The sequence below is a fragment of the Natrix helvetica genome (genome assembly GCF_964273705.1).
Source record: "Natrix helvetica genome assembly, chromosome: 1".
In the NCBI taxonomy this organism is placed as follows: domain Eukaryota; kingdom Metazoa; phylum Chordata; class Lepidosauria; order Squamata; family Natricidae; genus Natrix; species Natrix helvetica.
Window position 1 is genome coordinate 240,459,306 of NC_138548.1, and position 27,290 is coordinate 240,486,595.

Below are 27,290 nucleotides of genomic sequence, written 5' to 3' on the forward strand. Positions count from 1 at the left end.
CCCTTCTTTGTTGCGAGCTTTTAATATTATTTAATTTTAATTGAGCTATGCTTGGCCCTTTATTCAATGTAACAGTTGCAATCAGGACACTTCAAGTGGCTTGCATTTTTCAACCCCTTCAGTCAAAAGGGGCCTGGCTGAATGGTACGCATGTACAAGTCAAAGCAGCTGCGGTGCCATTTCTCTCAGATGCCTGGCTTACTGAGAGACTGAATGCTGCTTGTGCCAAATTTGTAAATTGGAGGGTTCAGAAATGAGCTCCTCTTGTTCAGAAAAGCCATATCAATTACAATCTGAATTAAACTCGCTGGGTAAAGCTTTTCTTCTTTATTTACTCATGTGATGTACACCCTACCTTTCTCTAGGAGCTCAAAGCAAAGAATGTACCACTTCCTCCCCCATTAGCCATTCCCAACATTTTCTGCTACTCTTCCTCCTTTCAAAATGAATCAGGGAGCAGATTAACTAGCAACAGAGAAAACAGATTAACTAGCAGCAGACGATAGGGAGTTGATCTTTAAGTTCTTTCTCTGACCTTGGCAACAAAGAGGAGGTTTATTCAGTTTTAATTTCCTGTTTGAATATACCAAGCCAGGAGGAAGCAACAGTTAAAAAGACTCAGCAGCATTTCTAACAGCACAATGGAGGATCCAGAGCCATCGTGCCATCAGGAACAGTGAGAATTTTCTCTGCTTCCAGCTGATGCTTCTCCTAAATAGGTATATACATGGAAGGCAGCAGGAGGGAAAGGGGGAATAGGATATATTCTAATTGCTAGCCTTTATGGCAATCAATGACTGAAAAATTTATGCACCTGAATGAGCAATGTAAAATAAACTTTCTATAAATCCTTCAGCTATCTAAAAATACATCTTCAATCCTATGCTGTTGCATTAATGAGTATGTTCTCTTATATCATGTATATTTTGTAATATGACAGGTAATTAAAAAAAGGACTGCAATGCTACAGAGATTAAATGATTAAAACATTCTGACTGACAAAAATAATGCCCCGATTTATCAATCAGATTTCCTTAAAAAAAAAAAGCGACGGTTGTACAAAAACCGCAGAATGCCATTTTATTATTTAAACCTCAGTGGACGGTTGAAAGAAGGCGAGGGAATTCTTTATTATAATCTCTTTTTAATATGCAGTTTTAAATTTTTTGTCAATTGTTTTATTTAGTTAACCAACTGAATAAGATTCTTTTTATTGGAAAATGGACCCTAAAATTTTATTTGAGAGTTTACTTTCTTAGTGGGGAAAGAGCTTGTGAGGTGATTCAGAAGGAAGGGGGGGTGTCACTTAATTTTGGGGATAATGGTAGAGGGTTACAGTAGACTAGGCAAGGATAAAAACTGAAATCATACCTGAGAATAAGGCTACATTTTTTTCCCTTCCTTTGATACTTCTTGAATGGGGCTGGGATTGTTCTTTGCTGTTTAAATGTAAATTGCACTGCAGTTTTTATGCCTATTTACTGAAAACAATGAATCACAACCAAACTGTACAGAGAGTTTCAAGGACCACAAATCAAGTGGCTTCAGGGGTGGCAACAAAACTGCTGGATTTCAGCCAGAGTAATGTGAATTAAAATCCCCCCCCTCAGCCCCAGAGCCCAAGGACTCTCTCTGGCAAATCCACATTACAAAGGTGGAGAAAATAAGAATGCATGTGACATGCAGCCCTGGGCTTGTTGAGGAAGGACAAGTTATTTTAATGATGATAACAGAACTTCGGTCACCAAACAGGGACGCTGTTCTGTAAACATCACTTTCAGGTAAATTCCTGAAGTTTATTCATTTGTTTTTATACCTGTTCATGTGGTGGGATTCAATTTTTTTTACTACCAGTTCTGTGGGCATGGCTTGGTGGGCGTGGCAGGGGAAGGATTTTGTAAAATCTCCATTCCTTCCCCACTCCAGGGGAAGGGCACTGTAAAATCCACATTTCTTCCTAATCAGCTGGGACTCGGGAGGCAGAGAATAGATGGGGCGGGGCCAGTCAGAGGTGGTATTTACTGGTTCTCCAAACTACTCAAAGTTTCTGCTACTGGTTCTCCAGAACTGGTCAGAACCTGCTGAATACCACCTCTGATCTTCATGTATCTAGGTGGTTTCATTTTCAAGCTGAACTGCAGTTAAATATGATGTCTGGAGATGCATGAACATGAGAAGTAGCATTTATATTTTTAAATAAAGCGATTTAATAGTGACCCAAACATAGTGGTTCAAGACAACCACGGATTGGTGAAAATCAGGAACAGCAACATTTGGAGAGCTGTATATTTTTCATCTCTTAATATTCAGAACGACAATGAGTTTCAGTATTGAAAAAATATTTTCTCTGATTATGTCTCCTACCTAGAAATGTTGCTACTGAGGAAGTACAATTTATTAAGAGTCATTTCTTACTAATCCTTACTTTTTCCCACCCAATCACACTAGGATCAAGGTTTAAAGGGAATGCCACTTCAGCCATTTCATCCTAGGCTCAACTGAGTCTAGTGGTGCCCAAAATGCAGGATGTTGTTTTTCAACCAAGTAATTCTTCTAAGGTAAACTGCATTTTTGATGTCAGCTCTCAAAAAGCTCTCTGTGTTGTGTATCTTAAGAAGGAAGGACTGGACATTATTATTTAGATGGAAAACCATCAGGAAATAATGGAGCTGCAGGAGTGACTGGGAATTTTTTAAAACATTCTTGGAAGAAGACAGGGCCAAAATCATTTCCATATTGTTTGCCAAGAAAACTATATGGACATACCCAAAATATCCATGAAGCTGACAAGAATTAAACACAAGTTGACAGAGGCTTTTATATTTCCTATTTCTCCTTCCAGTTTTCCTCTCAAATTCCCTGCTTCACATATCACCTAATTATATACTTTTGGCTTTCCTTGATTTTTTTCTTGGGAACTGCCATTTCCTAAGCCAGGGAACCATCACTGCCTATGATTTTTCCATTCTTAATATTTTCAACTTCTGATTCTGCTTCCCTCAAGACACTGTTATTGCTCTCTCCTTTAAAATATATTCTAATAATTGTGGCATTCCTACAAGTGCGATCTGATCACCTTTTGCCTATTCACTTGCCCCAGAGGTGGTATTCTGATGCTTCGCCCTGCTTCGGGCGAACCACTAGCAGCGGAGGTGGGAGGCTCCGCCCACCCATCCAGATGTCATTACGGACACTCTGCGCATGTGCAGAAGCTCCACGTGTGAGCAAAGCAAGCACGTGTGTGGTCCCTGTTCTGAATCGGTAGCGAAGATAAGAGGAAACCATTACTGACTAGCCCACTGCATTTCTATCTCTGAAATTAATTCATTGGAACCTACTACTCTTTACAGTACATCCCCAAGTATGGTACAGCTCTTAACCATTGTTTCAGACTTTAATCCTGTCTTGCTTTCTTCTGTACCTTAGTTCTACTTGGTTGTGATTGCACTCATGATTCCCCTCCAATCAGCTCCTTGGTCTTTTCTTTTGACCTCTCTGTCTTAGGGCAAACTCTCCAATGAACTGTCTTATATATTACTGCCCTCATCAAAATCTATTCTGTCTCCCCTTGATCATCACATCTTTTTCAAAACTGCAACGACCTGAATTCAAAACATTTTCCTGTGTTCCATTACTTTTCTTCTCTAATGATATCCATCCTATTGATCCCATGATAGACATGCTCCAATTTTCAAGCTTAAAGCACACATAACTAGAATAATGAATATCATTTCTTTAATTACTTTGCTCCTACAGCCCTTTTTCCTCTCCTCCAGTGTGTTAAATGAATTTGAATTTGAAACTCCTTGGGATCTATATTCTTTTATTCCCCAAGCCACAGATGTGTGACCCTTTTTAAGCTGAACCTTCACTTGACCTCCAAGTGGTATGCTGGGGGGATGCATAAAGAACTGGTGGAGCTAGCATAATACTAAATCTGATTTGGTTTCAATGTAATTAAAGTTAATATATTTCATATTCTTCTCCCTTCTGTCTCATCAGAAAGTACAATTTCTGGTAATTTCAAGAGGAGGTCTGCAGTAAAGCCTGGTGTTAATCTCTAAGCGCCAGGCATAATGATACTAATTCCATAATTTTAAAGATGACAAATTAATGTGATGTACTGTAATTGGGAGAAGTTTTCATATGCTAAAGCATCAGGTGCAGGTTCTGTTCATATGAAACGGTCTTATATACTGTCAGATGAATCTATCTCTGGGCTATATCTATCGGTCATGTATCGCAGCACTAACCCAGGCATGTCCAACCCACAGCCCATAGTCCACATGCATAGCTAGTAATGTGGCTCCACAAGACCGTAAAGTTATCTGAGACAACCAAACTGAGCCCGAGGGTATGTCAAATACATCATCAATCTGGAATACCTAGGGCCCCAGAAGAGATGCAGTTCTAGCCTACTGTTGACACCAATTCTCCTTAACCATTAGTAGTTCAGATTCTTGTGTAAAGATAGTATGAAATAAACTTGTAGTACTTTTGAACTCATCCTGGTTCGTGACTTCTTGCATCTGACAAAACCTATCATTATATGATTTATACACATTAATTATATTATATACACGGTATTTACATGTGGCTCAAGATAATTCCTCTTTATTCAATGTAAAAGCCAAACCAAAAAGTTGGACAACCATGATCTAACCCAGGGGTGTCCAAACTTGGCAACTTTAAGACTTGTGGACTTCAACTCCCAGAATTCCCCAGCCAGCAGAGCTTAAAGTTGCCAAGTTTGGACACCCCTGATCTAACCTGACCAGCAATGATTCCTTACAGACATTCTCACTCTTGCTACCCCGGTCAAAAATGGAACCTGAGAGAGCACATCTATGCAAAAGAGCCACTTTCTCAGTCAACTACAGGAAATCTTCTAAATCACAACCATATTGCTAAATATTATAATTTTTTTATAGGAGTAACGCTACCCTGCAGCTTTTTAAAAAATTAATGTAAGCCAGCCATCTCTAAAGTCAAGCATATAGATTGTTCAACATTTTAAAATGATTTTCTTTACCCGGCAGCTGAAAGGAAGGAAGACTCTTCTACAAAGTGGGAAGGTGGAAGAAAGAAATCATGAGGGGGAAGAATCCCCCATCATTTAAAAGGTAAGTGCTGAAAGTAATGGAATTTGGTGCAAGTTATGAATTTTAAACCACTTCCAGAAGCTATGTTGTTTACAGCTGGAGATGAGGTGTTCCTGGCAGAATACGAATAAGGGGGGCATTGGAGTACTGCTTTGGGTCACTTTGTGTGTGTGTGTGTGTGTGTGTGTGTGTGTGTGTATGCTTATTTTCAGTTTCTTTCTTTGACTTTTAACTTTTTTGAAATTCTGGCAACAAATTAAACTCTTTTAAACATCTGAAGAAAACAGTGGGGAAATATCAAGCTTTACAAAAGGAGCAACTGAGGCGCCAGAGTATTGTAAAAGATGATATAAGGTGCACAATTTTCATCCTCTGCAGACAGTATGTTCTTTTCCTTCTTTTTCCCCAAACAGTAAAAAGTATTTGTCAGTTTCTTGTTCTTTTGTAATTTCTCTTTTTAATGTTTTTGAATTTGATTGGCTATATTGCAGTTTTTCTGCATTATATTCCCAATGTGGCTAGTAATTTAGTTGGATCATAATCCCAAAAATAATCTCAAGAATCCCACTCACCACAAAACACATTATATGCAAAAGGAGCTGCAGAGTTGGTAATCAGAGGAGGAGGAATGAAAAAATAATAGATAGACGTTTTAAAAACAACTTCTAACTCCCTTGTGAGTTAATAATATTCACATTAAACACTGAGTGTCAATGCTTCTTCTGGAAAGAAATGCCAAATAATGTAGGTCAGACTATTTGTCCATTTGTCCCAGTATGTTCCTTGATCCTTCTACCTAGAAATGTCAGGATTTGACTCCTTATCATACTTTTGCCTCTTGCTTATTTTCTAATGATGGTGGAAGGTGATTTTATAAATGCATTTGTGCAAAGGGAGTGGCATATACTCACAGTCTACGTCCATGGAACCTTTAATCTGAGCTGACAACACCATTATTCTGCAGTTGGCATCATGATACAGGCAAAAAAGCTTAACTCCAAGATGGCGACTGCCTATCCTGCCCAAAGACCTTAAATGACCATTTCAGTAATAGTAAGCTATGCTAGTTTATTGCTTGGCAAGATTGCTCCTGAGTTTTTTACCTAGCTAGGAAAAAAATGAGATACAAGCTAAATAATCAACAAACAAATAAGAAAGGAACATTGCTGATTACAAGAATGTCATTTTAACAGAATAGTGAGTTAAGAGGAGACCATAGGCCATATACCATGAGCCACCTGTTTAATAGCTCTGTTACGAATTCCAATCAATATTTGCTTCTTTTGCTTAAAAAATATCCTGGATAGAAAATTGACGCATACCCACATGAACATTGTTGCATTGTGAATCTCTCTGTCCCCCCCCCCCCCCCCACACACACACTTTTAATCATCATATTCTACTCCTTCTACCACAATGATGTTGGCTTGGAGCAATTGTTGACCTTTTCATCCCATCCTCTGTGTTATAAATAGGCTGGCTTGAAAACATTTAGGCTTACCTATCAGAGAAGTTAGTGATGAGTAGGAGCTGACTCTCCTCATCTTGTCAATCGTCTCGAAAGACAAGATATATTCTTCATTTTCAGGGCTGCCCAAGGTGCTGCTGGCACTGCTGCTGGTGCTCAGATTCCCAGGGGAAAATGCAACAGAGTTTCCAGCTGTTGAATAACAATAAGGATGCAGACACTGAACAAAACACTTATGCAAGGACTACGCTCAATAAAGTATGAGTTGCATATGGAAATTTGAAGGAGAAGGGATATACTAGGTTTTGCAGTAGTATCTATTAGCCATATGCAGAAATCCTAGTGACTGCAGTGTGGCATTAGTTCCATCATTTTGTCACCAAGCTCCATCTGTCTGAGGCTTAGCCTTCTCTAACTAAGTTTTATTTTACAAATTAACATACCAGTTCTGTCTCTACTCTTGAAAAGTCAAAAGTTACTATTTCAGAAGGAGTATTATGTTACCTTCTTGTTTCTCTTTGTCATATAATATATGTCGGTATATGCATAATTTTGTATTTAATTAATTAATTAATTTTGTGTTTAATTAATTAATTAATTATGTAATGAAATTTCATTTTAATGTATGCCGATCAGTGCACATTTAAAGTGACAATAAAGTTATTCTAACTAACTAATTACGGTAACTAACAGAATGCTTACAGAATTCTGGAGAAACAGAAGATCATACCAATGTTAATTTAAATACTAAAACGTATCCGACAGCAGAAATTAACAAAGATATGTAATTTTGTAATGTGGAAATATTTTGGGGATGCATGAATGATTTGGGAGGCCTGCCAGATATATGTTTTTCTTTAAAAAAGCGGGAAAAGAGATGCAGAAAAGAATAAAATAATGGAATTTAGGAAATAATGAGTGGGGGAGGTTTGCTGGTTTCATGTTCCTCCATCAAGGAACTGGTTATTATGGTTATATCCTTAAAGCTACATGTGAAAAGAAACTCATAAAAAGAGGGATTTTTTCCCCCTTCTCTTTTTTTCAGTGTTGCAGCTACCTGTTTTCCCTGAAAAACTGCCTCTGGGTTGAAGAACCTTTGGAATATGGTAGCATCAGGACTTGCCTCTAGATAAGGGAATATACAAGGTGGTCCTTGAATTATGACCCCACTTGAGCCCAAAATTTCCATTGCTAGGCAAAACAGTTGTGAAGTGAGTTTTGCCCCATTTTATGATCTTGCGGAAGTTGTTCAGTGAATCACTGCAGCTGTTAAGTTAGCAACACAGGTTGTTAAATGAATCTGGCTTCCCCATTGACTTTTGCTTGTAAGAAGGTCACAAAAATGATCACATGACCTTGGGACTCTGCAATCAAACCGGGAGTAGCGGCAGTGGGAGGCTCTGCCCACCTGCCCGGATGCTTCTGCGCATGAGCGAACCGGTAGTAAAAAAATTGGAAACTCACCACTGTATTACATATGTATGCAACTTTGTTATAGGAAGATTTCCCCCCCTCCCCCTTCTCTTTCAGCACTCATTTTGGGAGAAGCACAGGGACTATAGTCAACAGAACAAATATAGCACTTTTGCCAAGGAATTTACTTTTGGTCATGATTTTCAGGATCCGATCTCATGTCACACTGTTTACAAATAGTAATTAGAGACACTGTTCACTTTTAATTATGCCATTTCTGCTGTAGAGCCAAATGCACACACGGTATAAGGTTATATAAATAAATAAATAAATAAATAAATAAATAAATAAATAAATAAATAAATAAATAAATAAATAAATAAATAAATAAATAAATAAATAAATAAATAAATAAATAAATAAATAAATAAATAAACAAATAAACAAATAAATAAATAAAATAAAATAAAATGAAACGTTATCTTACATTCTTCATTCAAACTGAGATTCTGCAAAGACTTATTCAAGTTCCTTGCTGTAGTGACTGCTCGAATATTTCCATAGGAGCTGACAGAACGGAGTTTTGGAGTACATGGATTATCTCGGACTGGAGTCAGACTTCCACCCTCTATGGAGGCAATAGGAATATTTAGTCCCGCAAAATAGCAAACAAGTAACAGTTTCAAGTAAGTCAATGATAGTAGTCACTGCTGCCCCTTAGGCAAAGGTTTATTATTTATTTATTCAATTTATTTGACACCTGTCTAGTATCGAAATGACTTTGGGTGGCCGTTGGTTTCGCTTTAGCTTTTACAGTCCAGAGTAGCCTCGAACCGGGAGATGGGTGGCATATAAATTTAATATATAAATACATTAAAAAATCTATCTTCTACGCCAGGGCTGTCAAACTCAAGGCCCATGGGACGCTTAGATCCAGCCCACAGGGCTTCATTGGAAACAGCAAAAGACCGGCCCAACCCACTGGTGCCTTTGCCAGTGAAAATGGAGCTTGGTAGGGCCAAGTGCGCCCCCTGCCCCTGGTTTTGGTTGTGACAGCCTCCTGCAGCCGTCTGCTGCGAAAATGGAGCTCAGGAGGGGGCTGCGCAATCCCCCAAGCTCTGTTTTCCCTGGCAGAGGGCTAACAAAACAAACTAAAAGCAAAACAAAAGGAGAAATGTTTTCCCTTTTGCATTAGAGCATAAAAAAAGGGACAGGAAAGGAGAAAGGGAAAGAGGAAAGACCAAGAAAAAGAAGGACAGATGGGAAGAGAGTAAGGAAGGAAAAATAAGGAAAGAGGGGAAGAAGAAAGGAGAAGGAAGATGGAAGGAAAAAGAAGGGAACGGAGGAGATTATGAGAGTGAGGGAGGGTCTGAGGGAATTCTTACCTTAGGACTTAGCCACCACAGGTGCCCCAGACACAAGTGACGTTGAGCTGGTCACGCTCACCATGACCAAGCCTACCCCACCCCCCGAGGTCAAACACAACCCTGATGCTGCCCTCAATGAAATTGACTTTGACACCCCTGTTCTAGACAATGTACAAATAGGTAACCTGTCAGCTTAGATAAACAAACAAATAAACAGTAAACAATGGCTTAATCAAGGAACTAGAAGAAGAAGAAGAAAACAAGACACCCATCAACACTGACAGGGCAAGCCTCTATGTATAAACTAACTAACTAACTAACTAACTAACTCACTCACTCACTCACTCACTCACTCACTCACTCACTCTATCTATCTATCTATCTATCTATCTATCTATCTATCTATCTATCATCTATCTATCTATCTATCTATCTATCTATCTATCTATCTATCTATCTATCTATCTATCTATCTAAAAACAGACAGCAAACCTTACTCCCTTCTGGCACTGAAGAGTAACAGTGGCGCAGTAGAGTAATAAAATGTCTACAAGAAAGCAACCAAGCTCAGAGAACACGAAGGACTCCACAAGCAACAAATTGAAAAGCTAGACTTCTTCCTTCCCTTTAACAAATGTTCTAGTTTAGTATTAATGGGACAACTGCTCTAGTTTAGTATCAATGGGACAATCAATGGGATTTCTCAGAAGCAACATTTTAAAACTGAGATACTATTTCAATTTCCTTATTTAAAGTAGAGGAAAATGTACAGACTGCTACCCTGCAAGAACTGCTAGTTATGAGACTTACGTGATAGCCCCATACAAAGCTGACCTCATTTGAGCTCAACAAGGTATCACTGCTGAGGAGTCTGGATATTACAATGAAACAGCGAACAAAAAAAGCTTAATGATTTTTTTCCCTGCCTAAATATTTACCCAAAGAATTCCATTATATTACGACTGCTTGCAATTTTTATTTTTTTATCCCATTTTTCTCCAAAAGGCAGTCTTAGTTAGTCGGCTATAAAAAGGCTTTTATAATGCACACCAAAGACAGCTTCTTGTGCATTTTATTTATAACCATTTGCTTCTTATACAAATAATCTCGGTCTATGTTTCCACTTTTTAAAATGCCTCCCCCCTTTTAAGGCACAGCAGCTATTAAAGTACACATTTTATTTATAGGGTACATATGAACCGTTTCAAACAAATTTACCCCTAGCAGCATATAATTTCACAACCTCCTAATTTGGATTTAAAGAAAAATACAGTAAATCAGAAGTAAAATTTATAAAGCACATAAATAAATTGGGACTACAAACCAAACAATCTAATCACTGTGCAGAAGAACAGTCACAACATCCTGGCCTCAAGGCTTAATAGAACAACTAAGTTTTTAGACTTTCTGAAATTTCGGAGGGAAGAGACTACTTTAATATTTTTCAGGGAGGCATTATTCCACAGAAGAGTACACAGGGAATAAAAAGCAGGAAGCTTTTATCTAAATAAACCAACTGTCCCCCATCCCCAAACAAATTTTTGCACACAAAACAAATGCATTAGGACAGATGTCCCCAAATCTAGTAACTTTAAGACTTGTGGACTTCAACACCCAGAATTCTCTAGCCAGCAGAGTTGGCTGGAGAATTCTGGGAGTTGAAGTCCACAAGTCTTAAAGTTGCCAAGTTTGAAGACCTCTGCATTAGGAGAAAGGACAGAAGAAACACGTAAAATCCCAGTTTGAAAGTGGGCTTCCCCCCACTTGCACCTAAACATCTGGCTGTCCTCTCCAATGGTCAGCAAGGCCAAAATGCCATATAATGACAAACAATAGAACTATCTGCTCTGCTGCATAGGGTATTCTTTGGCTGTTTCTTATCACAGTTGCCTTCTGCAGGAATCATGACAGAAATAGTCTGTTTTCTTCTTTTCCTTTTCGTAATGCATCTTTTTTTTATGCTGTAAGATTGTAAAGCTAAAAACCCAGGGACTGAGTTTTTGTTTTTAAAATATTGTTATGTAAGCTGTTCTAGGAGCTTATTAAACTGATCAGCAGGGTATAAATGCTTTACATAAAAAATAAATAAATAAACTGCTGGCGTTACATATGAATTAGCATAATTCTAGGGGAGTTCAAGCACTTCAAACAAGTTGAATTTTATTTTTTGTCTTGTTTTCCAACACAATTGGGATTTTTGTCACTTTTAGACCTCAGATAAACCAATTACGATTCAAGAAAATGGGAGAAGGAAACAAGACACCCACCCCAGTTTCCTGTTAAAAAAGATAGCTCACAGAATCAACTTCTAAAACGTTATACTTCCAAAGAAGATGATAGAGTACCTGGAGCAGCAGGTGAGGGCAATGCATAGTTCTTCTCTTCTTCCATAAACTGTAAGGCAACTGTGCAGAAATTGGTTTCATACTGAACCACATGGTGACTCAGTGCCACAACTAACTCCTGTTGATAAACAAAGACGAAAAATAGATCTCTGAACCCCAAGAACTTAACCCCAAGAATGTTCCATCACTAAAGAGCTGTTACCAAGTGCCTGATTAATAGCTTGAAGTGCATAACCCAGGATATTCTATCAGTAACATTGAAGTTATAGGAACATTTACTGTAATACTTTCATTATCATAGTTAGCTAAAACAATAATCACCGGATGCTTCAACTAAAACTAAATCTAATGCCAGACTCAAAAAAAAAATGACATCATTCTTTTACTCCATCTTCAGTTTGGGGCACTGCATTGACAAGCCATACAGCATGTACAGATAGTAATCAAAATGATAAACGGCCTGGAAGGACAAAAAAGAATGAGAAAGAACAGTTGAAGACACTGCGTACGCTTAGCTTGGAGAAGACTGCAGGAAGACATGATGCATAGCTCACAATTATTTCAGAAGACAGTACCAGAAATGATAGATTTAAACTATAAGGAAGTAAATTTTGGCAGGATATCAAGACAGATCTAATGGCAAGAGCTGTCCAAAAATGGAACCGCTTGGAAGGTGGTGGACTCTCCTTCCCTGGAGTTGTTTAAGCAAAACTGGATGGCCATCTGCTTGGGATGTAAAGAGTAACAATTTCCAGTAATAGGCAGAGAATTATTGTAAATGATTTTCAAAGTCCCTTCCAGTCCCTTTACTTTCTGGTAAATATTTTAAATTTAGAAAATGAAAATTATCTATCCCATCTAGTTAAACAGAGAAAATCTGTCCTAAGCTTGCTTAGAGTACAATGTCACAATCACCCAGTTTATCTATAAATATAAAAGGAATGGAGGAAGAGCAGAAAGCATATTCTTCTACAAAATATGGGTTCTGTTCAAGGTTGTGAACACTGTATTTTTTTCTTCTGTTCAATCGTGTCCAAATCTTTGAGACTGCCTGGACTAGTCCCTGCAGTTTTCTTGGCAAGGTTTTTTCAGAAGTGGTTTGCCATTGCCTCCTTCCTAGGGCTGAAAGACAATGACTGGTCCAAAATCACCGAACTGGATTTGTGCCTAATGCAACTCATGGACTCCTGGTTTCCAGCCTGATGCCTTAACCATTACACCAAACTGGCTCTTAAAGTTATATAATCTTTTACAAATAAATTCCAAATTCCAGACAAGATTCCAGTATAAAAGTCTCAGAGGCCTCTTGTCCTCATTCCTTGGGAAACACCTATGATAGACTTTTAATTTGAAAAATAATATCCTCACTTATTGCTAAATAATATTTGACCTCTTTGGATTGTTTTTAGAAAGATCCCTTCACACACGGAATAGGCTTTCACACTGTATAAAGCCAAAGTTTAGTTAAACAAGGTTTTAAGCAATGGACTAAGCCAATAAGCATTGTGTTCAACCACAATGGATGACTTCCCATAATATGCTAAACCCAACCCAAACCTTTACCTTATCATGATTAAGTACAGTGTATGAATCCATACATGAAAAACATTACATTAACATTGATCATGCACATTTCTCTGGTCCCTCTGTCCTGCAATGATGCATAAATAAGCACAAATATTATCTAACAGTTAATTGAGGGATCTTGTTTGAGAAAAACTTTAGGAATATCAATTTGGACACTATATTATCTGCATACAAACATATCATTTGTTTATTTGTATCCCGCCTTTATTAGTTTTACAAATAAAGCAAAGCAGCGAACAGACCTAATACGCCTTCCTCCTCCTATTTTCCCCACAATAACAACCTTGTGGAGGTGGGTGGGGCTGAGGGAGAATGACTGGACCAAAGTTCCACAGTTGGCTTTCATGGCTAAGGCGGGATTTGAACTTACCATCTCCCACTTTCTAGCCTGGTGCCTTAGTAATTCCAAAATAGTACCAAGGATGGAAATATCATTCTAGGCGAATCAGTTCCAGATTTCAGCTATCACCGAGACTCTGATTGGAAACTCTTAGGTTATTCTATTTAAGCAGCCATGTTACAGGTTTTGAAGGAAAGCAAAGAGAGAATTTATGTATCAGCCTGAATTTAACATTTTTGTACCAGACTTAAGATTTCTGGATTCAACAATATTTCTCAGCTCTTACGAAAATGCATTGGGCTTTCCTGTTTACTTCTGAAGAGTACATACATTTCCTTCCTTGAAAACAGCTGACAGCAATGCTTAGCCAATATATTCTCTTTTGCTTTAGTGTAGTTGAAAGCTTTTTGTGAGCATAAAAAAAGGCAAGAAAATCAAGTCCCTAGAAATCAGCATTCTGACAAAATTAATACCCATCTGTCACCTCAAGTGAGAATGAGGGCATTTTTTTATATGTTGCTTGGTGAAACATTGATTTTTCCTTCACTTTGGCATAAGGATCTGAAGAAAGCAGGAACATTTGACTCCAAAATGTATTATTTGCAACAAAAGGCTTTTTATTCTTGGCCAGGCTACCCTCCTTATTATTTGATTCAAACCAGCATTGCCAAACTGATGTACTGTCCTAGAAAGTGAATAGGAAGATATGAAATTATAGTATTATTTTCCTATCCATAGATAATTTTATCCATTAAAATATAATTTACCACACTGCCATTTTAGTTTAGGTTGAGGATAACCTGTCTTATTAAAAAGATGATGAAACTAGGAAACTGGCAATTGGAAATCTTAAAAAATCTCAGGTTTATTTTCTTGAAATGTCTATCTACAATGAATTAAGAAAATGGCAGCTGTAAAGGAAGGTCAGAAACACATCCTTGCATTTTATTTACAGATCTACTACTATGGCATCAGGCTAGCAACTGGGAGACTGTGAGTTCTAGTTCTGCCTTAGGAATAAAACCAGCTGGATGACCATGGGTCATCACTTTCTGTCAGCCCCAGGAAGGAGCCAATGGCAAATTACTTCCGGAAAACCTTGCCAAGAAAATAGCAGGGACTTGTCCAGGCATATCTGAAAATCTGCATATCTGAAAATAAGATGTAATTGAATGGAAGGAGAAAAAACATATAGAAAAGACAGCTAGAAAAGATCAAAAACAGTTTGCTTATAATATATTAATACCAAGCAGGTCATTCTGGACATTTTATACCTCAATGCTATCAAGCAATTAATATGCTAGTTTTCTGTAAAAGGAAATCAGAGCAGACCAAGATCAGTTTATTAAATTATTATTCTATCCTTCTCCCACGCCACTGCCAGGTTAAGGAGAGCTCTTTCTTGAATGAAGTTGTCCTCTTTCATTCCTGCCTTGCCCTATCCTTTCTTTCTTCTTCTAGAGGGCTGCCACATATTTCTGTTTCCAGCAGAAAATATTATTTCATATCTGATGTCACAAACTGTAATACAAGACTACGCTATGCAAACAGAGATCAACAGAAAAGCTTTTCAGAGACAGAACCCATCTCCTAAAAGAGGAATGAAAATATCTGCAAACTTAGTTCTGAAAGCATAGAACAAGACAGAAATCATCTCCTCCTCCTCCTCCTCCTCCTCCTCCTCCTCCTCCTCCTCCTCCTCCTCCTCTTCCCTATTGTTGTTTAAACAGAGGAGTTCCAGATAAAAGTAATGGTGTACAACACAACAGCTTGCTGCTGACAATTACCACTTCTCTTTGGTATTCAGCAGCACCCTTTCCAACAGTGAATATTTTGCCAGGTCTAAAATTATCCTTTTTAAATACCCAGTTTTTCATTATTTTGTTATACAATGGTCCTTTACTATTTCAAAAAGAGTTATTCACACTGAAATGCCACATTGATAACAACCCAACTGGGTGCAAAGAACTATCAGGTCAGGCAAGAAACAGCAGCTCATGTTTTAGAATGATGGCCCAGTGGAGGTGTGATAGCCAAATGGTAGCTATAGCCCTATAGCTCCACCCAACATGTATTTTGCAGCAAGTGCTTTCTATCTTAACCCTGTGAGCTGAGCTTAACTCAGTTTCTTTTAAAACAGTTTTCAGGCTGAAAACACAAAGCCAAGTGCAAAAAAAACCCGACACTTTTGGAAACTCTCAGGGAAGAAAGAGACAAGACAATCTGCACCACCTGACTTGCCATTCAGAGAAATCACTGATGAACCACAGCCAATAATAAACCCTGAAGAAGTGCAGAAAATAAGATGACAGAGGTAGCCATCAAGCAGCTGAAATCCCTGGAGAGGGCCTTAGGCATTAGCTCCCTTTTTTACCCACTTCTCATGAGTCAGCAGAATAAAGAAAAATAGATGTCAGCTCCAATTTCTCTTGTGTTAGAAGAAGGATCTTATCTGAAAGAACTGACAAGTTGGGAAAACGGCACCTGCTCATAGATGAAGCGCAATCAGTTACCAGGGATTAACACTGAAAAGGAGGAGTTGGAGGAGGGAGAGGAGGCGGTGAGAGAGGGGCAGCTTTTAAAACCCCATAGTACTTTCCCCTAGTGAAAAACAGGCTAAAATCTCCTTTCTAAGCTCTTAACTGCTATAAAAAGTAGAAACAAAGAATTGCCAATCTTTCTTTGTCTTTGCTACAGTTTGGAGAGCCCTCTCATTTCCCATGGAATAGGTATCAATCCTATGAGCCAATTTTAGAGTCAAATCACCTAGAACTCATAATAAGGACTGGTATGGGGGGGGGAGGAATCCTCTCAGTAAACAAAGATATTCAGAATGTTATGCACAGTTACTCCTCATTTAGCAACCATTCATTCAGTGACTGATCCTCAAAGTTCCTGTCATCCCCATTGTCAAATGATCGAGACCTGGGTGCTTGGCAAGTGGCTTGCACTTAAGAAAGTTGCAGTGTTCCGTGGTCACAAGCTCTCTGCTGTGATCTTCCCTGCTGGCTTCCCCAAAGCAGGGAAGTGGGGAAGCCAGCAGGAAAAGTTGCAAGTTGATCAAGTAAGTTGCTCACATTGTCCATCACCTGGCAGCAGCCACCCACTGCCCCATTGTGCTTGGGTCATGTCTTGGGGGCCACTGCTGTACTCTTCCCCCACAGGGCAGCAGCTGCCCTTGGTCCTGCCATGTTTGTACTTTGTCAGCCACCCATAGACCCTTTCCCACATAGCAGCAGTCACTTACCAGCTAACTGGTCTGCTTACAAGTCACCTGGGACTTGTTTGATGATCCTCACTTAACAGAGGAATAGAGAGTGCTGGGACTCTAACAAACTGCCTAACTGATGTGGTCCTGTGATGTCATGTTTTACGATTGCATCACTTATTTAGCAACAAAAATTCCAGTCTCAATTACTGCTGTTAACTGAGGAGTATCTGTATTTAAAACGAATAATGCCATGACACGAGCATCTGTCCCTCCTACCCCTTCGTTATACCTTTCGGACCATGGGGCTTCCATCATTAATGAGCTGGGCCAGCATCATGGCAACGTTGTGATCTATTGTAGTGGAATGATCTGTCCGCTCAGCAGAATTGCCTACAAAAGTGCCAAGGGCAAATACTGCTGCACAGCGAACCTACAAGGGAAAGAGAAGACATCATAACAGAGCACAAGAGTCTTTGCAAAGGATAGGCCAAATCAGATTTTCTACTGAAAAATGCAGGTGTCAATCAGACATACTTGGGCAAAGAGGTATTCGGACTGGAAATTCGTTCAAAAAAATTAAACATGTACTCAATGCAGTCTAATAAATAACAAGAAATGTTAATTGATTAAAGAGCTCTCCACATCTATTTGCCCATTTGTTAATTTCCTGCTGCCAGTTGAAGCGTTAGAAGTACTTAAAAGGCATATTTGGTTTCCCCACTAAAACGAATGCCTTACAACGAACGGTTTTATCTTCTAAGCAAACAGCGAATGATTAGATTTATCAATTAAAATCAATACAGTTAATAGACTGAGTCAGATTGCAACCCTACTGCATGAAGCCCTCCAAACAAGTCACTAAGCCAAGCGATTCCTAAGTGAAACCATGTCTGTGCTTATGACCTTACTTCCACTTCCCTTTGCTTTACAGACCTTACAAAGATCATACATGTGAGAACTGGTCGTAAGATTACTTTTTCATTACTGTCACCACTGTGGACGGTCACTAGACAAGGCAGTCGCTAAGCAAGGACCACCTATGGTCAAGCTTAACCAAAAGCCCTTTAAAAAGTTGCATGTTGGCTCTTTTTAACATCTCAATGGACATCCTGCAAAAAATAGTGTTTGGCTCTCCTTTTAGGCAATAGCTGAAGCAGCTCTGTAACACAGCGAAGCGAATTAAGGCAGTTAATTAGAACAGGGTCTCCTCCGCTGGAAGAGATTTGTTTTGAAACCTAGAAGATTACCTCAGGTATTGAATCGGAGAGAAGGCTGTAGAGCTTCTCATGAGCGCTGTCCCTCACGCCGCACCACCTCGCAGAGTCAAAATTCTGCCAGATGCGGCCCAAGCAAATAGCCACCCACTGGCGCAGCAGAGGGTGGGGATCATTCAGCTGCTCCAGGCAAATGGCAATCAAGTTCCCTTGGAGGCAAGCTTCCTGCAAGAAAGGGCCTTCATGACATCGCAATCCATTTCTTGCCAGTATATAAATCTTAAGGCCAAGATATTCCCAAGGGGAATGAGGCAGAAATGCCCGGTCTTAAATCAACCCTGTCTAAACTTTTTAAATTCAAGGTTACTGAGTCAAGCCTCACTTTTTCTTCACTTGTACTCACCTGTCCTGTGTTGTAGTTGTTGACAATCACTGCCAAGATGAAAGCTGTCATCGTTCTGTGTTCAGCCTTAACATATAGACACAAGAATAGTTTTATTCATGAATCTTGGATAAAGCGATACAGGAATGCTTTAGGCAAAAGCTTTAAAAGAGAAACAGCATCTTTTACAAAGATTTGCGCTGCTGGAGGATTCCAGGAAGTTGTAAACTTAATATACAAATTATGTTATTTAACTGAACAGGAAAATGGTCATGAAAGCAAACCAATCCTTTTCAGGTGGTGATATGGATGCCCTCTGATAGAATTAATTGAACTTCAAGATTGAAGTTTTCTAATGTGATGTCAGACAGTGCTGTTTGAAATATCAACGATCATAAAATTTAATATAGGCAATACACAGCACAAGCACAGGAATGTGTCAAAATAAGAAGCCTATATAGTATGGGGATTTTCTACTAACTATATTCGTACATGTCAAATAGGCAACAATAGTATTGCTTTGTGTCTCAAATGCTGTTAAAGAACCATACAAAACCTTCTCCAAGCTCACTTGAAGGATTGGAAATTATTTTTTTACACCTTTTCCATGTTACATATTGTTAAAACATATACAAGGAAGGAACTGGGGCCCACTGATTCATAGAAGAAACTGCAACTTACAGAAAAAGTGGAATTCTTAGCACAATTATTTTTCTCAACAGACTGTATTTATAGGTAGTGCTCTCTTAACAACCATTCATCGACAACTGTTTGAAGTTATGATGATGATGAACGATTGGTAGCTATGCCTGATCTTTGAAAGTCCAGCTGCTGCAGTGTCCCACGATCATGTCCTCCTGCTCTGCTTGAACTGCTTTGCTTCTACTCCCCTCCCCTCTGTCTTTTTGGCTGCCCTGCATCTGCTGCCTATCCCTGTTACTGCCAAAAGAGCAGAGATGGGGAGAGCCAGGCAGATGAGGAGGAGTTGAAGCAGAGGCAGTTCGTTTCAGGCAGGGGAAAAATAAGGTTTGGCTTAATAGATTCACGTTCCTGATCTAGTGACTGCAACCAGGACTGCCTGAATTGCTGTCGCTAAGTAGTGTGATCATGTGATGTTTTACTTAACAACTGCTTCACTTAATGACAGAAATTCTGGTTCCAGACAGGCACCTATGGAGATTCTCAGTCCTCCAGGTCATGGTTGTCCCAAAGGAGCTGTTTCAAAAGGCAACTGGGATTTCGGTTTTTCCTTGAAGACATTTTGCTTTCTCATCCAAGACGCTTCTTCAGTTCTGAAGAAGCTTCTTGATGAGAAGTGAAATGTCTTCAAGGGAAAAAAAAAATCCAGCTGCCTTTTGAAAAAGCACCTTTGGGTCCCAAGTAGGGTTGAAAAGTGAGTACTGTCTGTATATCTATTCTTATACAGTAACTTTTTCACAGGGAACTTCGGGTCTGCTGTGGCCTTATTCACAAAGACCCAAAGAGTTTAATTGAAGAAAAATAATTAAAATGTATTGCTCCTTGTGAAATATAGTATCTTTTACTCCAACATTGCTATAAGAACATAAGAGGAGCAGACCAAAGACTAACCCGTTTTCCAACTTCAAATAAGTTCCCTCGGTCCAAAAGCAGGGGATGAAGACAACAGCCTCCCCTTACTCCAGCATAAGGCATTCAACAGCTTCCGGATGCTAACGTTTCATTTTGTTCCGATGGACAGACTACAGCCTAGTCACATGTTATTTACGTGTAGCTAATGGCAGAAGGAAGGTACTACTACGTTGGTATAATGTTGCTCCTTGAGCTTGAGCAGGTAGAGCTGAATAGGAAATTTTACTTCTGAGCTGCAGCTCTTATACTGGGGGCCCATCCAATAGATTTATGCATACTGTATAAATGATTCAGGAGAAATGCTTCAGATTTCATGAAAACACAGTACTTTCCCACTATTCATGAAAAAAGGTCGAGTTGCTTTAAGAATGTATACTAACTTGTATATTAATTTTAAGGAATCATAGAAGCCTGAAAAAAAGTGGATCTGTTACAATCAATAGCAGAGAAGTACTATATTTGTGCAGGGTCTGAATCATTTTCAAGGCATGCACAACCCAGTGTCAAAATCAAGGCAACTGTGATAACACAAAGGAATCTCACAGGAAAGCAGCTGGACATTAATAGACTCTCCTATTCCCATCAGGGTGCTCAGCAGAGAAAGTCAGGGAAATGAAGTTAGCATAACAGCACTATCTCAGATAACTTCCTTTTGAATAGGGCAGGAATAGCCCATCTAGCCAGAAATTTAATTAACAAACAAACAAGCAAACACACTATCACCATGTTTTATATTAATTAACTCACTAAGACGAATTCAGTCATATTGCATGAAGAATCATTTTCCCATGAATCTCCTGAATGCACTGTCAATATTTTTAATAGCTTAAGGAGAGGGGAAAAGTTATATTTACTTTTTTTCACTGCTGTTATTCAACAAAGCATACCGCATATTAGAATTGCATAAGAACTCTTACCGTCTATAAAATCTCATTAAGTCACATAAGAGTTGCACATGAGCCAAGACACAACACATAAGTTGCAAACAGATGGATGGGAGGGAGGGGAAGTGATGGAAAGGAAACGGGATTGATTACTTAATCTTACCGGCATATAAGGATCTGCCAAAACAGAAAGGAAATATTTGTGACCATTGTCCTTCACAAGGTCAGCTTGGCATGACTGAAAAACAAGATTGAGGGTGAGGAAAGAGAAGAAAGAACACAGTTAAGTTCAAAAACCTGAAAAAAAAATCTTCATCTAAGCCTTCAGATGATTTATGAATATTTCATGTCGTAGTAATTTTTCTCCTTCAAATTCAATTTTCAATTGATTTGAGAAACAAAATAGCAGATGTACCGTAAGCCTCTTCTGCCAGGGCATCTGCCAAGAAAACTTGGTCAAGATTTATATCATGGAAGCAAAGGACATCTGCTCCATGCCCAAGGCCCACACGCAGCTTGGAGAGTCCTTTGAAGTAATTACCAGCAAACTTTACCTTCAAGGAACAGAACATCTTTTGTTCATTCAGTCTGTACAATGAACTAGGAGTACAATCATCGGTAAGCCAGGTGTAGCAGGGGGAAAAAAAATCTTCTTCCACAATAGTCAACTGTATTTCCCCACCCCTCTCTAACTAATAAAATCTAAGGGCTCCTCTGGTTCACCTCTTGTAAAATCTATGTCCATTAAGACATAAAGCCTAGAGAAGTGGGAACAAAATTAATGACTGACATACTTTTTCTTTCAACAGTTACCTTGGATGACTCCTTTGGTGCTGGCATCCTTTCCCCCCCTATCATCTGGATAAAATCAAGTCTCCTCGATGTATGCCGTTACAAGTCAAAATCATATATGTACCTACATTCCTTTAACATGATTATCATCTGCATATATCACCAATCTTCCTTCCTTTCTTTTAACGAAATTGCTCAGGCTGCATTTTCTTGAGCGCAGATAGAGATGGGAGGTAAGGGACATCACACATGCTCACAAAGGCATTGATTTTGCTATCATTTTGTTTTTGAACAGGGAAGGGGGTGGGGAACAAAAAACATACCTTGAGGGTAAAGAGTTGCTGAAGAAATAAAACACTGTTTTACCGCTGCTCTGTTCTTGGTAATATCTAATCGATGTGGAAGAATACAGTGACTGAGGTACAACAGAGGATTCTTTATGTGAAGATTTGTATATGACAGTAAGGCAGAGAAACTTCCATATCACAGATCTGCTGTGCTGATTCAAAGGGGGGAGTGAGTGGTGCCCCTGCTACAGTCCTTTAGGTCAATTCAAAACCACTGCTCACACCATTCAATATGCAACATATGTTTATTCCCCCCCTCCACCCATAATTGTTAATATTATTTTATATTACATACAGGTAAAACTCAAAAAATTAGAATATCGTGCAAAAGTTCATTTATTTCAGTAATGCAACTTAAAAGGTGAAACTAATATATGAGATAAATTCATTACATGCAAAGCAAGATAGTTCAAGCCGTGATTTGTCATAATTGTGATGATTATGGCTTACAGCTCATGAAAACCCCAAATCCACAATCTCAGAAAATTAGATTACATGCAGTCAAGGATTGTACATAGAACAATATCAGACCTTTGAGAAGTATAAGCATGCATATGTACTCAGTACTTGGTTTGGGCCCCTTTTGCAGCAGTTACTGCCTCAATGTCGCATGGCATGGGAGCTATCACCCTGTGGCACTGCTGGGGTGTTATGGAAGACCAGGATGCTTCAATAGCGGCCTTCAGCTCTTCTGCATTGTTCGGTCTCATGTCTCTCTTCTTTCTCTTGGCAATGCCCCATAGATTCTCTATGGGGTTCAGGTCAGGCGAGTTTGCTGGCCAATCAAGCACAGTAATCCCAGTCATTGAACCAGGTTTTGGTGCTTTTGCAGTGTGGGCAGGTGCCAAGTCCTGCTGGAAAATGAAGTCAGCATCCCCATAAAGCTCGTCTCCCGAAGGAAGCATGAAGTGCTCCAAAATCTCCTGGTAGATGGCTGTGTTGACCCTGGACTTAATGAAAGACAGTGGACCAACATCAGCAGATGACATGGCTCCCCAAATCCACATAGACTGTGGAAACTTCACACTGGACTTCAAGCATCTTGCAGTGTGTGCCTCTCCATTCTTCCTCCATACTCTGGGTCCTTGGTTTCCAAATGAGATGCAAAAGTTGCTCTCATCAGAAAAGAGGACTTTGGACCACTGAGCAACAGACCAGGTCTGTTTTTCTTTAGTCCAGGTAAGATGCTTCTGACATTGTTTGCTGTTCAGGAGTGGCTTGACATGAGGAATACGACATTTGAAGCCCATGTCCAGGATCCGTATGTGTGTGGTGGCTCTTGATGCACTGACTCCAGCCTCAGTCCACTCCTTGTGAAAGTCCCCAACACTTTTGAATGGCCTTTTCCTGACAATCCTCTCCAGGCTGCAGTCATCCCTGCTGCTTGTGCACCTTTTTCTTCCACACTTTCCCCTTCCACATAACTTTCTATTAATGTGCTTTGATACAGCACTTTGGGAACATCCAACTTCTTTTGCAATTACCTTTTGAGGCTTTCCCTCCTTATGGAGGGTGTCAATGATAGTTTTCTGCACAACTGTCAGGTCAGCAGTCTTTCCCATGATTGTGATTCCTACTGAACCAGACTGAGAGACCATTTAAAGGCTCAGGAACCCTTTGCAGGTGTTATGGCTTAATTAGCTAATTAGAGTGGGACACCTTGAGCCTAGAATATTGCACCTTTTCACAACATTCTAATTTTCTGAGATTGTGGATTTGGGGTTTTCATGAGCTGTAAGCCATAATCATCACAATTATGACAAATCACGGCTTGAACTATCTTGCTTTGCATGTAATGAGTCTATCTCATATATTAGTTTCACCTTTTAAGTTGCATTACTGAAATAAATGAACTTTTACACGATATTCTAATTTTTAGAGTTTCACCTGTAACTCCCTTTGTTTATCTGTATGCTCTGTATGTTGCAATGAAAAAAGGATGCTCTGTAAAAGAGGCAACAAGCTTTTTAGGAGCTCTGTTTCTTAAGGGAAGGAAATCAGAAGAGGGCTAAAATCTATAACAGAAAGTTCTGAGAGTCATTTATGAAAAACAACAGATGGGGAAAAATTCAAAGTATTAAGCTGGGACCTGATGTAAAAGCATAAATGAATTGGGGGAAAAAAACAAAGGCAACGTTTATATTTCATCTGTTTAATATTTTACAGAAAAGCTGCAGCAATAGCAGGGAAAACATAGTTATCAAACTATTATGTTGCTGATGAAGCTTTAAAAAGCTATAATACAAGAGGGGGGAGGGGAAACAGACAGAGAACATGGGCTCTGAGATAAGAGTGAAGAAGAAACTAATCTTATTAGCCAGAGAGGGAGAACAGCCATAGAAGTCTTTTTAGATATTGAAGATTCTGAGTTCTCCTTTCTACTGGTGATACTAATTAGGGTTGTTGGGAATTCTAGCAATACCTGGAGGGCCTTGTTTCTCCTTCTCTGAATTACAGCTTTAATTATAAGATTAAGACTAGAAAAATTGCAGTACGAGGAAAAACCTCAGAACAGGAAGAAATTGTCATGGAGTAGGAACTATTAAAGAAATAAACCAAAATATCTTTCCAGGAGCATGCCTGATACCCTCATCAAAATTCAAATACAGTTGCTTAGATTTTATGGAAAACAACACACACAGACACAAACACACACCCCATGTTGTCAAGAGAGAAATGTCAGTAAAAGAACCAAAATAATACAGCCATACTGAAACACATATTCTAAAACCATAAGCATTAATTGTTATAGATTTTATTGTATAGATTCTTCTGTCTCTAAACAAATACTCAGAATTAATTCACTTGAAGCATATATTAAATGTATATGTGTGTTAAGTACAGGACACTTCATCTTTAATTTAGTTAAATCCCAGCTGATTCTGCAAAAATTCTACTTATACTCAATATTTAAATTTATTACAATTGGATAATTATTATGAATATTCATATACCATTCTAGGGCCGGATGGTATTGAGGCGGTAGAGAAACTGCAGAAATGAATTCATTAAAAATGAAGGTGTTGCCACAAAGAAGAGGGAGTCAAACTATTCTCCAAGGCACCTGAGGGCAGAACAAGAAGCAATGGATGGAAACTAATCAAGGAGAGAAGCAACTTAGAACTGAGGAGAAACTTCCTGACAGAACAATTAATCAGTGGAACAGTTTGCCTCCAGACATAGTGAATGCCCCAACACTGGAAGTCTTTAAGAAGATGTTGGATAGCCATTTGTCTGAAATGGTATAGGGTTTCTGCCTAGGCAGGGGGTTGGACTAGAAGACCTCCAAGGTCCCTTCCAACTCTGCTATTGTATTGTATTATTGTATTGAATATATCCCATGCGATAGACCATATATTGGGATGTTGCAATTTAGGGGCTATTCACACATGAATAAGCAGCCATGCATGGGCCACTCTGAAAGGCTACCTCTGAAGTTTGCAGAATGAAGAAAGCCATATATTGTATATACAGCTGTTTTATGGGGATTTCATGGTAGGTTGCAGCATGTGGACTAGCTTGTCACATGGAATAATCACTATTGGGAGCAAATCATAGCAACCTCTGCATGAGTCTTTATCCATCTGTATCGATCCTACATCAGCTTGTATGTTAGGAGTTAACATAATAAAAATCTGATGATATGGATCTGAAAAAAAATTCTTATAGCACCAAAAAGCCTATTAACAAATTGGAAACAGGTTAATATATTTGATAGTATCTCTAAGCCTACCTCTTTTATTTTCTCCTCAGTTTAGTGGATATTTGTTCTTTATGAATTTATAAGGGGGTGGGGGGCCCTGCTTTAGACTAATTAGTCTAAATTAGTCTCACTTAATATACCTCAGAGAGTTGTTGTGGGGGAAATTGAAGGGAGGGGGAGAAACATATACATTGCCTGAGCTCCTGTAGAAAAGCCAAAATATATATGACTTATGACCAAATTGTGCCCAAAATTTCATTGCTAAGCATGGCAGTTATTTAAGTGATTTTTGCTCCATTTTACATTCAGCCTTTCTTGCCACATTTGTTAAGTGAGTCACTGCACTTAAGTTAGTAACACGATTATTAAGTGAATCTGGCTTCCCCATTGACTTTGCTTGTCAGAAGGTTGCAAAAGGTGATCATGTGATCCCTGCAACCATCATAAATACATGCCAGTTGTCAAGCATCTGAATTTTGATCACATGACCATTGGTCATAAGTGTGAAAAATGGTCCTAAGTCACTATATTCAGGGCCTTTGTAGCTTGGAACGTCACTAAATTAAGGGTTGTTAAGTCGAGGACTACCTGAAAATCAAATAACTAACTAAACGTCTGTGGAGATTCTCAGTCATCCAGGTCATGGCTGTCCCAAAAGTAGTTTTTCAAAAAGCAACTGAAATTTCTTTGTTTTTTCCTTGAAGATGTTTCGCTTCTCATCCAGGAAGCTTCTTCAGTTCTTCAGTGAAATGTCTTCAAGAGAAAAAAAATCCAGTTGCTTTTTGAAAAAGCACCTTTGAGATAACTAACTAAACAGGGTTATAAATTGCTTGCCAGTTTGAGATTGATTGGAACGGTCCTCCTAGGAATCCTGGAGGAGGGCACACTGAAAGCACAGCAAAAGTTCTTCAAATCTTTCAATTCTCCACAAAAACAACATCCACTGTTTTGTTAGTGTTTAATAACGAGGATGGGGCAGACTCTTGTTTTTCCACAAGGAAAAATTTCCCTTTGAAGTTAACTTTCCTGGAGGGAGGATGAAGAAGGGAAGGAAGAAAGGCTAAAGCAGAGGAAGTAAGGGAGGGGAAGTAAGAGTAGGAGAGAGGGTAAGGAGGAGGAGAAGAAAGGAGGAGAGCTGGAAAGAGAGGGGAAGAAGAAAAAAGGAAGGAGAGGAGGAAAGAAGAAGGTCGAGAAGGGAGGTTGAGAAGAAGGAAGGGGTTGTTGCAAAACAAGAAGGAGGTATGGGGTGGCAAGAAAGTGGTCCCAACTGTGTTTTCTAATATTTGTAAGAAGATAGTGATAAATGTTAATAGTTAATAGATAAATGTTAATAGTATTTACAATATTGTACATTTGTGAATGTACTTGAAAGGAAAAAATAAAATAAAAACTTTATTTTAAAAAAAGGAAGTGAACTTTCCTCACATTTCCCATGAGATGAGAATTAAACAAACAAGAATGCAGCAGCCTGATTTATACCCCTAAGAATTCCCATTGTCAACTGTTTCCTGAGACACCCTGTAT

General features: G+C 38.9%; 1 protein-coding gene and 1 long non-coding RNA gene across 5 annotated transcripts in view; one reads left to right on the forward strand and one right to left on the reverse strand.

Moving 5' to 3' along the window:
• The window catches only part of RPTOR (regulatory associated protein of MTOR complex 1), a 423,475-nt gene that overhangs the window by 99,307 nt on the left and 296,878 nt on the right, over nt 1–27,290 (reverse strand). For all 3 annotated transcript variants that reach the window (XR_014174604.1, XR_014174605.1, XM_081944023.1), the window contains exons 14-20: nt 21,088–21,162; nt 18,451–18,516; nt 18,081–18,272; nt 17,123–17,263; nt 11,696–11,813; nt 8,471–8,611; nt 6,604–6,762 (exon numbers count right to left, since the gene is read on the reverse strand). Coding sequence is in view for 1 of the 3 variants with exons in the window: in XM_081944023.1 (XP_081800149.1) it covers nt 6,604–6,762; nt 8,471–8,611; nt 11,696–11,813; nt 17,123–17,263; nt 18,081–18,272; nt 18,451–18,516; nt 21,088–21,162 (892 nt within the window). In the remaining 2 variants the exon portion in view is untranslated. The remainder of the gene's footprint in view (nt 1–6,603; nt 6,763–8,470; nt 8,612–11,695; nt 11,814–17,122; nt 17,264–18,080; nt 18,273–18,450; nt 18,517–21,087; nt 21,163–27,290) is intronic.
• LOC309387527 lies at nt 588–27,127 on the forward strand. Of its 2 annotated transcripts, XR_014174611.1 has the most exons (8): nt 588–719; nt 2,449–2,558; nt 5,040–5,123; nt 8,548–8,656; nt 11,561–11,707; nt 15,763–15,936; nt 21,734–21,949; nt 25,026–27,127. It is a non-coding gene; the product is annotated as an uncharacterized lncRNA (long non-coding RNA). The 2 variants fall into 2 exon arrangements; XR_014174612.1 differs by lacking the exons at nt 2,449–2,558; nt 21,734–21,949; nt 25,026–27,127 and having other exon boundaries at nt 15,763–17,116.